At 42.7% G+C, this 16,431-nt stretch overlaps 3 protein-coding genes across 3 annotated transcripts; all 3 read right to left on the reverse strand.

The window, feature by feature from the left end:
• Window positions 1-95: 95 nt before the first annotated feature.
• On the reverse strand, window positions 96-5,559 carry ddx47 (DEAD (Asp-Glu-Ala-Asp) box polypeptide 47). The gene is made up of 12 exons (XM_024802152.2): window positions 5,390-5,559; window positions 5,084-5,177; window positions 4,032-4,220; window positions 3,880-3,951; window positions 3,615-3,733; window positions 3,073-3,144; window positions 2,804-2,920; window positions 2,550-2,696; window positions 1,819-1,956; window positions 1,655-1,725; window positions 1,346-1,475; window positions 96-456 (listed from the first exon to the last, which is right to left on the reverse strand). The coding sequence occupies exons 1-12, from the start codon at window positions 5,513-5,515 to the stop codon at window positions 289-291; spliced, it is 1,443 nt and encodes a 480-aa protein (XP_024657920.2). The 5' UTR covers window positions 5,516-5,559; the 3' UTR covers window positions 96-288.
• A 2,649-nt stretch (window positions 5,560-8,208) lies between these two features.
• Window positions 8,209-13,157, reverse strand: wbp11 (WW domain binding protein 11). Its single transcript, XM_014407548.4, has 12 exons — window positions 12,991-13,157; window positions 12,376-12,462; window positions 12,234-12,265; window positions 12,034-12,127; window positions 11,577-11,773; window positions 11,134-11,267; window positions 10,867-11,024; window positions 10,538-10,771; window positions 10,281-10,406; window positions 9,894-10,175; window positions 9,558-9,743; window positions 8,209-9,464 (listed from the first exon to the last, which is right to left on the reverse strand). Exons 2-12 carry the CDS (start codon window positions 12,437-12,439, stop codon window positions 8,776-8,778), a joined length of 2,196 nt encoding a protein of 731 aa, XP_014263034.3. The 5' UTR covers window positions 12,440-12,462; window positions 12,991-13,157; the 3' UTR covers window positions 8,209-8,775.
• A 279-nt stretch (window positions 13,158-13,436) lies between these two features.
• Window positions 13,437-15,957, reverse strand: LOC143418332 (uncharacterized). The gene is made up of 4 exons (XM_076882970.1): window positions 15,806-15,957; window positions 14,385-14,501; window positions 13,940-14,229; window positions 13,437-13,830 (listed from the first exon to the last, which is right to left on the reverse strand). The coding sequence occupies exons 1-4, from the start codon at window positions 15,851-15,853 to the stop codon at window positions 13,644-13,646; spliced, it is 642 nt and encodes a 213-aa protein (XP_076739085.1). The 5' UTR covers window positions 15,854-15,957; the 3' UTR covers window positions 13,437-13,643.
• Window positions 15,958-16,431: the final 474 nt, after the last annotated feature.

Raw genomic sequence — 16,431 nt, forward strand, 5'->3', positions numbered from 1 at the left:
GTACTTCTTAATAAAACATAATGTGGCTTTTGACTGAAACAGCTCCCTCTTGTGTCTGAAAGCAACATCAGCAGCGGCACCAGCTCACACAATCGTGCGACTTCTTGAGTTTTATTACAAATGGAAACATGTCACCAGGGGCGAGAAAAACATGTGTTTTCTGTAATTAAATAGTCATTCACTTTACTAAGGAAGCAGTGGAAAACGTGTCATAACAATGAAAGTTTCAAAAGACGGTAAAGGCGTTGTATGTCATAGTTCTGTACAGTCTGTTAATGTTGGGGCTCTTCAGCGTCCGCCCCTCCAGGCTCCTCCGCCACGCTTCTTCCCTCCTCCTCCTCCTCCTCCTCCTCCTCCTTTAACCTTCTTCCTCACGCCGGTCGCCTGTTCCGTGTCATCATCGTCTCCGTCCCCTCTTTTAGGCCTTTTCCTTTTGTCGCCTTGCTCCTTCATTTCCTGGGGAACACAAACGTTTTCTTAATGTTCATCTACACTAATAGCTGACTATATTCTATATACAGGCATTTTAGGTCAAGACGGAACAAGTTTAATTTTAAAAAATCAAACATTTCTAAATATGTATTTTTGAAGAAATTAGCCAAGGTTTAGCCAAGTTTCAAACATTTGTTCGTAACTTTTAGTTTATGCTTGCAGTCATTGCTCTTTTAAATATATGGTTACATTTAAATCATTACACTCCCCAACAACTTTACCACCTACACCTGCCTGTTAATGCAAATATCCAGTGTGGTCAGTTCTCTGGTCATCTGCTTCGAAACTTGAAGCAGATGGCCTGCGGCAGCAGAAGACCACACAGAGTGCTGCTCCGGTCAGCTAAAAACAAGGAACTGAAGCTAGAAGCTGCATGGTCTCATGAAACAGAAGGACAACAGAAGATTGGAAAAATGTTGCCTTGTGTGATGAGTGTTGATTTCTGCTGCCACAATTGGATAGGATGGTAACAGTTGGCATAAACGACATTTTATCAACAGCTCAGGTTGCTGGTGGTGTAATGGTTTTGGGGATATTTTTCCAGCACAGTTTGGGATCCTTAGCACCAACTGTTTACTGTTCATACACCACAGCCTGTCTGATCATGTCCATCTGTTTATGACCACGCTGTATCCATCTTCTGATGGCTGATTTCAAGAGGATAACACACTGTGTCACAAAGCTCAAATCACCTCATGTAGAAACATACCACTAAATACTGATGCATTGGCCAGGCAGGCTCAGACGGGTTTATGCACCATTGTTTTCACACAGCATGTTTTTTTCTTCTTCAAATTTTAGGCTATACCTGACAAATACAGAGAAAAGACACAATAAAGACAGGATGACTTACTATTTTGGCAAATCTCTGGGCCTCGCTCACCCTCTCCACCAGCATCATCACTTCCTCCTCTTGGGTTGGAAAGGCTGGAAGTTTCTTCCCAATCAAGCTTTCAATTCGCTGGAAAAGCTCCACATCATACCTATGGTTATATGGACACCAGACACATTTACTTGCTGCAGTGACCTTCCTCTCCAAACCACAGTATTGCACAACTTACTCAACCATGTCAAAATGGTATAAAAATGGCAATAAGTGGAAACAAAGCAGAGATGTTATTGTATATGGAATGACTGGTGACAATAAAAAGGCCCTTCTTACTGAGTGACGAAAGTGATGGATTTTCCAGATCGTCCTGCTCTGGCTGTTCGGCCAACCCTGTGAATATAGTCCTGTAGGATCAAACACATCCACAGATCAGCTCATCGGTGAAGTGAAATAAATCATCAAACGCACCACCAACATGATTATCAGCGCCTCGGTACCTTAGAGTGAGTGGGAATGTCATAGTTGATGACGCAGTCGACATGAGGAATATCCAGTCCTCTGGATGCCACGTCAGTCGCCAGCAGCACCGACCGAGACTTGGACTTGAACTTGTTCAGAGCTCCAAGACGTTTATTCTGCACGGCGAAGGAAGGAAGATCCAGATCACATCACAGTATCCACCAGAAAGAAAAAGGGAAAACTTTCACTTCCTTAAAAACTCCATTTGATAAATGTCTGTGTGCATATTTACACACAACTCATATCATACATTAGGTCACATTTGCTGTAATGCCACAAAACCAGAAAGAGGGCTGACATCCAGCCAAACGGGACCAAAGCTGGTCAACATTCACTTTCATTCATGAGTGAAAGAAATTTTTCTTGGTCTACAAAAACAGCATCTTAGATGGTGCAAAGAGCTCTATTCAAACATTTAAGTGAACTGCAGCCTGATTTGAATGTAGATTTGATTGTAGACTGCTTATGGTAAACTGCAGACCATGACAATGACTTCCAGATGTTTCCAAATGGTACAAAAAGTACACTAACTTGCATGTAAAGTTAATTAAGCATGACTTTAGCATGTGTTGCAAGTGTGATCGTAAACCAAACTGTTTACAGGGTTTTATAGTATGCGTAGGTAATGCTGACAGAGCAGCAGGCACTATAATGAATGCTAACATCTCAGGTTAAATCCTTATACTCAACCGAGTCTCTGAAGCTTTACCTGACTCATCTGCCCATGTAGAGGGATAGCAGTGATGCCGAGGTTCCTCAACAACAGCGCCACCCGCTGGGCTGTGTTACACGTGCTGCAGAAAATAATAAAGGAGTTCCCGGCCAGCTCGTTCAGGATGGAAACCAGGTAGCAGTCCTGTTGGCAAAACCAAGAGCTAAACTTACTGAATATAAAACAGCTTCAGCAGGTCACAAACACAACTGTCAGCACATGGTCAGCACATGTACACGTGTGCACCCTACCTTGTACTTAGATGGTATAAAGATGTAGTACTGCTGCAGTTTGTCTACTGTGGAGTATTTCGTAGACACCGCGCACTTCACAGGATCTTTCAAAGCTGCTCTCTCTAGTTTCTGGACCTGTAAACATATGACAGAAGGTCAGGCAAAGGCTACTCTGGCAGCTGCTTATTACTGTCCCCCATAATGTGCAGGACAAGGACGGCTAAAAGAAACGCGACTAACATTCTCCGTCATCTAGAGTCGACAAAGAGAGAAGAACACAAAGATACCTTTTTGGTCATGGTAGCCGAGAACAAGAAAGTGCGTCTTTCTCTTGGGATCACCTTCAAGATTTTATCCACCTGGTAAAAAAATAAATAATAATAGGTATAAAAATGACAGTTTACATCAGCTACATGCTTCTTGAAATTTGTACAGGTTAAATTCTCGAAAACCTTCTCTGTTTATAGGCAAAGAGCTTCACAAATGGACACGTCACAGGTGCAAATCTAGCCTGAGGCGTTGGAGGTGTGGAGCCCGTAGCCAGCAGGTTTTTAATTTAAAGCTCAGCCTATCAGCTATTTGTAATCTTTCAAAATGCTCCACTGTCAACCAAAAAAAATATACGTCAACTTGGGTTTTTACCAGCTTACGGCCAGTAATGCGAAGTTTAGGTAAATTTCACTTTTTGGATTTAAACTGCCATAAAGGTTGTCACATTCACTTTAAAATGCTTTCATCAATAACCTTTGAGCCTGCCATTTAACAGCACACTGAGGAGGATGTGGCTGAGGTGCTATAGTGAGTCTCCTACCAATAGGAAGCTACTGACCTCAGTTTCGAAGTCCATGTTGAGGATTCTGTCTGCTTCATCCATGACCAGGAACTTCAGCGCTCGTAGAGAGAAGCCCTTTGTGTTCTCGAGGTGATCGATCAAACGACCGGGCGTGGCTGGAAAAAAACAAAACGATTTTTTTACTTAAAAGTATATCATCAAAATCAGTTTATAAAGGATACAAACATTACAACAGTGGGTGAACATAAGCAGACGTGTGAAGTGTGAAAAATATGCAACGTTCTTAAAGGTAAAGTCTTACCAATAACGATGTGCGGCTTTTTCGCTAACACCAGGGACTGGGACATCATGTCGATTCCACCAACTATCACGGCTGCAACGGAAGACAGACGGATTTAGAGCACAGAGCCTCCCGCACTACTGCAAGCCGCCTCACCTTTCAAGGACACGTACCGCACTTAACGCCGATACTGGAGCCCAGGGCCTCAAACTGCTCAGAGATCTGAAATGCCAACTCTCTAGTGGGGGTGAGAACAAGTGTGTGAAGCCTCTGGGGGGAGGCCAGCAGCGACTGGAGGATAGGCAGAGCGAAGGCACCGGTCTTTCCTGAACCAGTCTCCGCCAGGCCAATAACATCCTTCCCTGCAGGTCACAAGGAGACAAGAAATGTTACGCACTTTAACCTTTAGAGATTTAAACAAGTCCTGAGATTCAGACTGAAGCGCTGCTCCTTTAGCTTCAGTCCATGTTAAATCGTAATGATTCACAGAGAAATATGGAGAAGTTTCATATGTTACACGTACAGATATGAGGTGTGTAATCACGGTATGAATTTGAGCACAAACTGATTTCCAATCCTCTGCTGAGATTTCAGATTTCAAATCCCTGGGCCATGCATTTAGCCCATCATCTCTGATTAACAGGATATTTGCTGTCATTGTTACTTCAACTTGTTTTTTTGATGGTCTAGTACAATGATGCACAAATGGTGGCTATGCTAATGCCAAAACAAAGCTGAAAAGTAGCCATACAAAAACATATAAAAACAAGTTCATGAATATTTGAGCATTCAGGGGCTGGTAGTGTCGGAGTAAATCTGCCTCTTTTAATAATTCAATTTATTCATGTCCTTTCTTCACTTTGTATAATAAACATTTGTCCCAGTCTTGTAGAAAGTTTTCTTCTTTCTTTTTCTGTCTGTATGCGAGTTTGTCCATCACAAGGATCTCCTCAACAACAACCACCCATTGTCTACAGCTCATTGTTTAAAACCTTAGGGGACTTAAACAGCATGGACGCAAATGGCCTCTAAGATGATCCAAATAGAGGATCTGAAACAATCGTTGGAATTACATAACTAAATATTTCCCGCAGAGCGAAAAGAATTTTATTCCAGAAGGGTTGTATTTTTCCTGATGTCCAAAAATGTGCGTATGGTTGTTCCGTGTGATCATGTACTGTTACTTGAGTAAAACTGACAGAAAGAGGTAAGCGTGATTTCTCACCTTGCAGAGCCACCGGTATAGCTTCTATCTGGATCTTCGTGGGGCTCTTCCATCCCAGCTGATCACAAGCCTCGCATAGGACATCAGTAACACCCTGTCGGAAGCAGACAAAAGGTAGAAATCTTTGTAACACGATCGTAATTGTGTACTAGCGCCGTATATGTCTCACAGACATATCCCATTCATATTTAAAAGGATAAAATGAGGTTTACATAACACAGCGGAGTTGTAGCTAACTCGAACAGCAGTGGTCTCTCCGTGTTAATGTGCCTGACTCTTTTCCTTCACTCGCTGAAGCAAACCTACCAGATCCTTGAAGCTCTTCACCGTCTCGTCGTTTTCTCCGCCATCACCGTGATCGCTTCCTTCATCGCTGCTCGAAATTTCGAGTGTTTCGTATGTGTTTGGCTTCACGCTCTCCTCGTCCGCCATGCTTTTCGCCCCAACGTGTCGTCAGTTCCGCACTGCGCAGATGCGGAAACGAGTTCGAGCTTAAGCCGCAGTGGATGATGGAAGTTTGTGTTTACGACCGAAAAAGCCAGTGATTGGCTAAAAATACGACATGGGAATTTCTGTCGCGGATTGATTCCAATGGCGTGTCCAGCGGGGTGGCCTGGGGGGGCACAGGCCACCCCCCCAACCAGACTGGCCACCCCAGGTGCCACCCCAAAGGCAAAACAATAAACTTCAATCAAATATCAAATGTCCGATTATGTTTTCACGGTGAAGCTCAGATATCCGAGTGTAAGTGAATGCAGCATCGGCTTCTGCACTATGCGCATCACGTTAGCAAAGGTAGGAGAGCCAAGCGCAAAAGACGGCACTGCAGGAAACAATTTTTCGGTGAAAGAAAATGAGGACAGAATAAATGTCCTGGTAAGTAATATTAAGTTTGTTGAGTTTAGTAAACTTCGGTGAAATTAGAATACCAAGGAAAAAATAACACTTAAAGAATTATTGCAGCTGTGGAATATTTCAGACAGTATGCTACTGAGGGCAGCTAACATAAGAGTTATGAGTTATAAGATATAATCTAAGTCGTAACATTGCTGTATGGAGCTGCAGATTTGGTTGCAGGTTAACATAGCTGGACTGGCCATCGGGCATACCGGGCATATCCCCAGTGACTTATTTATTTATTTATTTTTAATGGCATGAACAATGAGAGGTGGTGGATTGGCCAGATGCAGGTCGATGTGTAAAAATAACTCAGTTGTTTGGTGGTGACTATGGCGGAGCTTCCACAGAGGCCAGCAGGTGGATGAGGGAAGGGGAGGCAGGAGGAGAGCCCCGAGGCAGCCGCCAGTCCGAGTGTCAGGTGAACTGAACTTCAGGTAAGAAGTTATGACCTGCAGTCTATCTGGGTCAGATATAAACCAAGTTTAGGTGGAGTTTATTTTCATTGTGCTGACTTTTTACTGTCAGTTGCAATAACTCATACTGCGTTCTAGCCAGCTTGGAGTTTTTATACAGCTGTGTGGGTGCTATGATGTTACTGATAGTGAACTTTATTGTATTCATAAGGTTAGTTAGTAGAGTTGCCAACGGCTCCTTAAAAAAATGGAATGGTCCCTCATTCAGAGAAAATATTACACGTTTCGTATTGAGCTGAGAAGAGACGCAGTTTATCCCGAACTTCAGCTAGAATGAAAAAAAGACACAAAGCTGGATTTATTCTGTCTTTATGCTGCACAGCTGCCTCTTCTCCTCTCATTCTCTCCCCCTCCCTCTCCTGTTGCTACTTCAATCATTAAACTGATCAATGATCAGCTGATCGGCTTTTCTCTCTCATTTATTTATCGCTCACTTTGCGCCAGAAAGAGGAAACCAGCAGATGTTGCGCTAAACAACAGCAGCACGTTTAAGCTTGATCAGCTGTTGTTAGAATTTATTTAATATTAATTTCTAGTATCAGCTGATGTTTGCTGGAGCCACAGCTGTAAAGCTGCTGGTCTTGATATCGGTTTGGTTATCTGGTGAGAGGGAAACATGAAGATGAAACCAGGAGATGTCCTTACTGAATCATCAGAGCTGAGCAGGTGATGGAGAAACAGGTTTACCTTTTAGGTGACATGAATGAGTTGAAGTTATCAACTGTTTCTGAGAGACAAATAACACCAGGATCCTTTTTTATGTAGCTGACAGCTGGTAACTGTGCAGGGGCGGGTCTAGGAAAGTTTTGCCAGGGGGCCAGGTAGGGCATTAACAGGGAAAGGGGGGCACAAAGAAATACTTTTCTTTCTTATTCTCATTTAAAATATCTCACTTTTATTAAATAATTATCTGAATCTTACAACCAAAGTTTTTATCTGACGTAAAATGTATAGAAATCATACATATACCAACAAGACTGTACATCACTGTCACAACAGCGTTTGTTTTCAGTCAAAGTCTTTATGGCTTTAATACCTGGTGGGTCGGTCTGTAGTGAAAATGCCCAATTTTTTTGTCCCAGTCCAGCCCTGCAGGTTAATACTGGCAGTGTCACCATGCCAGCTGACTGTATTTTATCATCAGCCAGTGTTGTTCTTTATCAATATTACCAAAGTTTACCATAAGGCAGCATAGAAAGTATTTACTTGCTTTCAGGTTTTATTCAAATGTTAGTCTTTTCAGTTGTTTCCCCACTTTTTTCCTGTTTCAAAATCAAACACCAGTTTGTGAGAAGATTATCTTCTTTTTTTAACAGGCAGAGAAAGTTTTACATTGGAACTGGCTAATTTGTCAATTGTTTGTTACAAATGTTCGTATTTTAATTTTCAAAAATGTTTTTGCTCAAAACATATGTGCACTATATGTCAGTAAAAATACTATGCAAATATTGTTGTCCTTGACTGCTGAGTAAACACTGACAAAGCACTGATTGTATCTCTTGTACTTTATCAACGCAGTATCTAAAAACTTTGCACCATAGTGGTTAAAATCTCATTCTAATAAGAGTTAAAAGTGCATTTGGTTATTAGGTTTATAGGATTATTGAATTATGGTTAACGGTTGGTAGAATTTTTTTTTAAACATTATCTGCCAATTACATCTGCCACCCTTCTCCAAATCTGTGCCCCTACCTGGCCCCCCCAACAAAAATTTTCTAGACACGCCACTGATTGATTCACACTGAAACAAGATTAAACCAGTTTGAGTTTTTATTTGGCTGAAGATCAAACAGTTTTACACTTTTACCGTTGTCAGTGGTTGGAAAACATTCTATAACTATTTTTATGTTAGGAGATCTGCAATAAAAAAAACAGAAAAAAGTAATACAAGATTGCTTCTAAGGTCAAGTTGCAAACAGGTGGTTGGAAGAAAAACAATTTCAGAGTTAAAAAACAAGACAAAAAAAACAAAACAATATGCTGGATGTGAAAAAGCACTTCTGTGCAGAGCATAGTGTTCTTCTCTTGAATTGACTATGCAAGTTACCCAGTAAAATAAACAGATTTCTTACTCTTTTTGAAATGCACATTCTTGTTGATGCAACAAAAATCTAACCCAGATCAAATGAATATGAGCCTGTAGAGAACAAAGCTGAGGGTGTAGTGGCCTTTCACTGGTAGGTGACAGACAAACTGATTCTAGCTGAAAGTTTGAAGACGGCTACCTCTATAACTCTGCACAGAAAACACAAAACAAACACACTGCTGTTGTTCAGCTTGCCACACTGATCATCATTATCGGCAGTACGCTCCCGAGTCTTAGAGGAGTCCCTCCATCTCCCTCATAAAGGCTTCATACACCTGGTCTTTAGTCTTCATGTTGGGCTGAGACACAGCACCCATCTGTGATGGATTGGCCACGCCCATAGGAGCTGTTGCGGTGTGCTGTTTCTGCCACTGGCCTCCTCCCACACCTTCATCTCCCCTCCTTCCTCCAACAGAACCCCCTGCTTTCTCCATGGGCCCAGGTGCTGCTCCTGGCATTGTTCCAACCTTGTCCCTACGCACCCTCAGCGCTGTGGGCACAAAGCGGGTCACCTCTGCCTTGGGATTGATAATTTGAGGTTTGGCAGAGATGGTAGCCCCGCCTGCACCGGCACCTGCTGCCAGGTTGCCTCCTGCAGCTGCGACAGAGGTGATGTTTGCGCGTTTTTCGATGGTGGGAGGGTGGTGATGGCTGGGGGGATTGCTGCCCGGATTGGTGCCTGTGGAGGCAGCAGCTGTCCCAGGCGGAGGGGGCATCTGCATGACACCAGGTCGCATGGGCATGGCAGGGGGTTGCAGGTTGGTCTGTAAACCGTCCTGGCTGGATCCTGAGCCTTTTTGTCGCTGAACAATGTTTGGAGGAGCACTCAGCACATTGGAATTGAGAGGTGGAGGGAAGAGAGACAGAGGTGGTGCAAGAGGACGCGGAGGCCCTCCAGCTCTTGGGGGAGGAGGCGGGATACCTACAAGGAGAAAAAAAAACATAAATGAGAAATGCATTCAACAGAAGTTCTCACTATTTTATATCTTTAGATTGCCTCCACACACGTGCCTACCTGGTGGTGCTGGGGGTGGTAATCTGGGAGGTGGACCACGTGGTGGAGGGCCTGGTGGAAGGCCAGGAGGGGGGCCTGGTGGAGGACCAGGTGGTCGACCTGGTGGAGGCCCAGGAGGCAGAAGCCGAGGCATTGGAGCCCTCATTCCTGCAGGCATGCCAGGAGGCCTCAAGAACGGAGGAGCACCTGAAGATAACAGAAGATCTCTTTGAAAAAACGATGCAGAGCACTCACACTTAGAGAAGTAGAAGACCCCCACAGAACAGGCACAGGAAATTATTCTAGTATGACTTCAGAGTTGAAGCAATCAATCTTTTAGCTAATCAGAATGCGAACCTGGTGGGGGGCCAGGAGGTGGGCCAGATGGTGGACCAGGAGGCCTCATTGGTGGTGCCGGAGGTGGACCAAGTGGTGGAGGTCCTGTCATCGGCGGCCCTTGCATGTGTGGAGGCCCTTGCTGTCCCGTGGTCCCAGCTGGAGGGGGTAGTCGCTGATTGGCCATGAGATGGGACTGGTTGTCCCCTGGAGGGCCTCTGTCCTCAATGTCAGAGCTGTCTGATTCATCTGTGTATTCTTCCTCTACCTCTTCTTCTTCCTCCTCGTCAGGAACTGACTGACCTGAAGACAAAAAATGAACAAATAAAAATGGCATAGCATATCATCATACAAAGAAAAGACACTGTGAGGAGCACTAGCTTAGTAAGTGCTTAGCACTAACAGTACCTGCCATCCTTAACATCATGGCTTGCAGAGGTGTAATGGCCTTGGTCTTCTTCACAACCCTCTTCTTCTTCCTTTTTCCTTCACGGGGTGCCTCTGCAGGCATATCTGCGAAACGTACGCTACGACCTGCAGTAGTTAAATAATAACAAATTCAGGAATACAACAGAATACAAACAGTTATAAGATCAAGAGATAAATAAAGGCAACAAAGACGTGAGTTGAGGCTTAAATGTGTTGAAGCAGTCAGAAACACTCACCACCATGTCTTTCACTTCTGTCTCTATCTTCTTCTCGTTCTCTCTCATCGTCCTGCCTGTCCAAGCGCATTCTCTGTTCACCATCTCCCCCTTCATCTCTCTCTTCTTCACTGATGTCTTCAGAGTCGCTGTCGTCATCAATATCGTCCTGATCTCTGTCGCTCTCACTCCCGCTGTCCCGATCTCTCCCCAAATCCATTGCAGAGTCCTTTTCAAATCCAGGAATGGAAGGCTCTGTTCAAAGGAGAAATAGTGTAACAAGAAGAAATGTTAAATTATAGGTGGAAAAAAATCATTTGATTATCAGAGGGAAACTGGCTGTATCTCACCTGCATCTGTGCCGTAACCGCGTCGAGCAGGTCCATACAGTGCCAGGACCTGAGGAGGTGGGGGGCCAGGTGGAGGCCCAGGGGGCTTCTTCCCTGGAGGTAAGCGTGGGACACCTGGCACTGTTGCCAATGCTGGTCCGGAGGACGATGGTCCTTTACTAAGACATGCATAAAAACAGAATTAACTCAACTGCCCATTAAAATTCTAAAATGTCACATACGGAGTTTAACTGCTGAAACTTTTACTACTCATAGAATGAGTCTTACCCAAAAGTGGAGCTCTTCTTCAATATGGAGGGAGGCTGAGCCCCTGGTAGTGGGATGTCCTGGATGTGGATACTGGATGGGGCATGAGGCATGTCTGGTAGAGGGATACTGTCAACCTCCACCAACTCTGCATTCTGAAAAAGAGGAAATATCACACAACAGAGTAAACAGAGAGCACAACAAAGGATAAATAAGGTAATGGAGCACACATCTGAAGCAATCAAGCTCAAGACAAATAAAAGACGAGTAATGGGTTTTGGTGTCTGCCCGAAAATATTCATAATCCTGACTTTTAAGATTTTTTTGCAGCCCAACAAGGCGTACACAAGCCTGTGGAACAATGTGCATACAATATACCTCTCATTCCTGCATCAATTTATGCAAGAATTATTATAAACTGAGGAACCCCGCCCCCCAAAACTGTCATGTAGTTTCCAACACACCTTGACTGAGTCAAAATAAAGAGACAGCTGCCCTCTTTTAGTCTCATAGTCCAGTTCAAGTTTGCGTAGCTCTTTGTAGGTTTCAGGATTCTCTCTTTCGTACAGACGAACAATGCGCTCAAATGTCTCACGCAACTTCTTCCTCTTGTCCCGCAACACCTTCTCATTCAGCAACGGCTGCTGAACTGGGTTGAACTCTGTTCAGAAACAAAGTAATTATTTTCATTAGAAAAGCAGCAAATTAATTGTAGAATTCAGATTTTGACTGTGATTTTCTGCTGTTACCTAAAGGCCTGAAATACTTAAATACACACACTAATTATATATAGCATTAATCTACTGATACATGTGTTCCACAAGCTCAGGTCCTCTACAAGTGGCAAACATACAACTAAATAGTTACAACTAAATATATCTCTAACATCTAAATTGCATAAACTCTGCCCTGTCATCTCACCCATCTCATCCAGCTTCTCCATGTCTCTGATGATCTGTCTGGGATCCTTCATCTTCAGGACTGCTGCTCTCACCATCATCCTCTGCTTCTTGTTCTAATATTTCCAAATGAAAACGATGTTACCATCATATTATCACAGTATTGTTATCCTGTATTGCATATTTAGAAATATCTTTTTTTTTTAAGTGAATGGTTCTAACCTTTTTTAACTCCCTTTTTCTGGCCTCCTTTCCTGTAGAAGGGGGGGAAGAAATGACCATTTTTATATCTAATCAGCAACTGAGCAATATCCAGCAGATCAATTCATGATTGAATTAGCGCCAGTTTGTTATCAGCACTTACTGGCCTGGTCGGTGGGATTCATAAACTTCCCACTCTTGGTGGAGGAGGTTGAACGTCGCCCCATTGTGACGGTAGGTCTCCTTCACGCTGCCATGTAATACAGCAAAACAGAAGAGAAGTGACTTGTAAAGGAAACCTTACGTTGTTATTTTGTGGTACGTTCAAGAATAAGTCGGATTTTGTCACAACCTAAAAATAACACTTTTAGCTCATATTTATGAATCACTGAGACTTTAAACAATGTTTGAATTCATTTTTGACAAATTGCAGCCTCCTTTTTGTTAATTCTAACTTCGATATCAAGGCAGTTTAACCAAACTATCTACAATACACGCCTTAAAGAATTTTACTGTTAGCTATTATTAGCAAAGAAGATAAGAAAGTTGACAATCAACGCACGAGTCAAACTATCTAAGCTCTTTGCACAATTAAACTATTGAATGAGCTGATAAACACCACAGAGCCAATCAAACATTTGTAACACATACATACATATGTTAAATCATGCCGGTCAAAAGCATTTGCCTGGCAGGTTAGCGGCTAACGTTAGCTTGCACTTATAGCTAGGCCCGCGTTAGCAACGAAAGCAGCACAGGAGGGAAAAATTCACTGTACCTTTTGTTCAGTAAAAACTCACAGGGCACAACGCCCTACACACACGCACACCTCCGTGTGCCAAAAGCAATGCAACACGTTTTGCGTACGTCCTGAAAGAGAAATCCAAACCCCCCAGGATTGAATATCACACCGTGGCTTCGCTAACTGTCCGCCATGTTTACTGCCGCGAATGAAAGCGGAAAGGCGATTTTGACGTCATCAAAACAAGCGAGCAGTGAAAGAAAAATAAAACTAACTGGGCGAACGGTATTATTTAAAACTTCACTTCATAGCATTTGTACATATACTAGGACTTTATCATATTCATATTGTGTGGCGCAATGTAACTCTAATGATAATGAAGGGTGATTCTCGTTACAGGTTCCAAGACTGCAATCTAGCGATACTGCCCCCTGATGGTTACAAGCAGCAATTACAACCTCGCTGCACTGATGTGCCAAAAAGTGATCGTATGCCAATCACTTTTTGCGTGTTTTTTTTTATGTCTAGATCTCTTTTTATGTTTTTATATAGTTGCTTATATTGTTAAATAGGCTGCAGTAAACAGAGTTTAAAAATGGGTTATATGTTATATGTTTTGTAGCAGTGCCCCTGCTGCTCTACATTCACCTCTCCTTTGCTCTTTTGCTCGGTGGATGTTGAGGATTTGGCTAACTCGAAATGTCAAAATCATATTGTGGGATTTTGACTTTTTGCCCATACACAATGTCAATTTCTTCAAGTCCGTCCTCGCTGGTTGATGTCTCCACCATAGGACGATTCAGTCTCTCCCACAGCTTTTTTTTAATGCTTCTCCCCAGCTCTAAACTGTAGGGACGTTTGCGGCCATGCTTGGACCTGCAAGAAGAAATTCAATCAAAATGATGCATGTGGTCAAAAACCATACTGTAACCATTTTAGAGCTGGCGATTTAAAAAAGTGACAGGACATTTGGAGACAAACGTACGTCAGCATGCTATCTACCACCTCATGGTAGACTCGCTGATAATCTTCCACTGAGAAGTTGTAGATTTTTAAAGTGCTGTCACTGGAGCTGGTTGGCTGGTGGTCGGTAATGCATGGCTCGGGTCTGGGGGGCAATTTTTTTGACACTGGCAGGTCATCATGGGAGATTGCAGAGGGAGGCACTGAGGTCTTTGGAGGTCGGGAAGAACTGGATGCTGGGCTTCGCTTCCTTTTCCGGGGCTGACTGACTGTTCTGTCACGGCGCCGGGGCCTCTGGGTTGAATTAACAACCTGGGAAAGGTCAGAAGCACACAAGGGAATGTCAGTAGTTAATAGCGACCTCATTTTTTTCAAACAAGACAAAAATCTAAATTTGATGAACCACAATGAAGTCCAAACTTCAAAACCCTCAAATGATTCTGTTCCTGAAATTTTACACATCCAACCTGGTCCTTGCTGCAGCACGGTTGTTTCCTGCTGGCTCTGGGTTTCTTTGCATCACGGGCCTGGCATGCAGTGTTTCTCTTACAATAATTATGGTCTTTGAGGTGAGGCACCGTAAGCTGCAGGTATACACAAAAATGACAGTAATGCAGACATCAGTTAGTAGTTCATGAAATATTTAAAAAATAACAAACCCTTTCATATGTCCATAAACTACTTAAACCACTTGCATGGTTGAATAACTTGTCCACAGTGATTGTAACGACAAAAAATATCCAACATGTTCACATAAAATCATAAGAACTAAAACCAGGACAATGCATCAAGGTCAGTGTAATAAAAGACGTGTCAACTTATGGGCTCGTCGTGTTAGAGCTTCACTGCTGCATACCCCCAAATGACATGTCAAATAATAATTTGCATAAGCTAAACAAACACCAAAGTCCATGTTGTATTAAACTCTAATTTCTGTTATAATCATTGCTGCTTATTGCCGTTTTTGAACAATGCAGATGCACAAAATACCTTTGTAACTGGCTAAGCTTGGTCACGTGTGGCACTTATATGGTTTAAAATTACGTGTAGGATATAAAGAAAAGCAAGCTGCAATAATAGGAGAGCCCTGCCTTGTGTGTGGGGGGTAATGAGTTCAAGATCATCATTAGGCTGTGGTGTAATGAGGGACCTCTACCCAGAGGTGACTGTCTTGTCAGGTGAATAATTGTAGCATAAGCCACAATGAAGAAGGAGATTAAAACTTTAGTTAAAAAAGCCCAAAAGCAGAAGCTTTGAGGATTTTAAAGATGATCACAGTTACATGTGGCTCCTGTAAACATGTGACAGTGTGTGTACATTTGAAAATTCAGATGATGCTGCAGAACATTGCTTGCATATTTGTAAATAAACATTTTGGGGATTAGCTTTTCTACAGTGAATAAAGTCTCAGTGTTTACTTGTTTTATTCCCTGATTTTAGTTTTAAATACAAAATAAAGGCCCCCAATCAGGAACATGCACAGCCCACCCCCCCCAAAAAAGCTAGAAACAGGCCTGGTGATCATTATGCACTTGAGTTAATTCGAGGTGTAAGATACTCTACTTATTAGCAAAGACTGAACATTTTTATCCCAGCTGCAATCTTTGGTGACATGTCTGCCACAAGATCATTTAATACACACAAAAGAAAACGTTATTATAGGTAACATACTAGTTTAAATGACTTTATGCACAGTTTACCCGTTTACAGCTACAGTGCAACAGTCTAACATGCAGGTATAACTCCCACGTGCACAGGCCTAAGTTTTTAATGCTTTTTATCCACATTTATGTCGTCTATATTTTCATGTTGCCCTGTTGCAAAGTGAACTCTTTCTGGCCGTCGAGTAAATATTCAAAACTTATTGAAAACGGTCATAAAATCTCACATTTTCCATGATGGATGATGGTTGCTGGGTCGCTTTCCTCCGTGACATGGGAGTTGGACACTTGTAAGGCTGCAAGAAGTCTTGAGCAGAAAGTTGTCTTACTTTTGCAGAAATTTGCAGAAATCCCTTGTAGCTTTGCACAACACGCCGAGTGAAATCTGTCTGAACTATACCAAAAGATGCAATGCAAATAGAACCTGGAGACGCATAGCAACCACGCAACCTGTCATTTTAAATCACGCATTTTTGTACCTACTGTTAAAAATCACTGTAATAATTGTTTTTAGTGAGTTTTTCCCTCAGTTCAACCTCAGTTATGGCGGCTTTTTTAATATTTAGGCATCCACATAATTACTCCATCAAAGTGGTGCGTAATGATCATACGAAAATACGTCAAAACAGAGCAAAAGTGGTTTTATTTGCCACAGCATATCACAGCAGCTCATTGTATTTGAAAACTACTGGATTTCATAAGTTGTGCTTATTTTATAAATGGCCCGGAGAGTAGCAAATTCTCTCTTTCTACTCACTGTACTGAACCCGCTGCACTACCCACTTTCACCAATAGGTGTCACCCTTTTACCGTGGAACCAGCTATGTACAGCTCCAAAGTCAATCGCTAGAGA

This window comes from Maylandia zebra, linkage group LG4 (genome assembly GCF_041146795.1).
Source record: "Maylandia zebra isolate NMK-2024a linkage group LG4, Mzebra_GT3a, whole genome shotgun sequence".
NCBI classification, from domain to species: domain Eukaryota; kingdom Metazoa; phylum Chordata; class Actinopteri; order Cichliformes; family Cichlidae; genus Maylandia; species Maylandia zebra.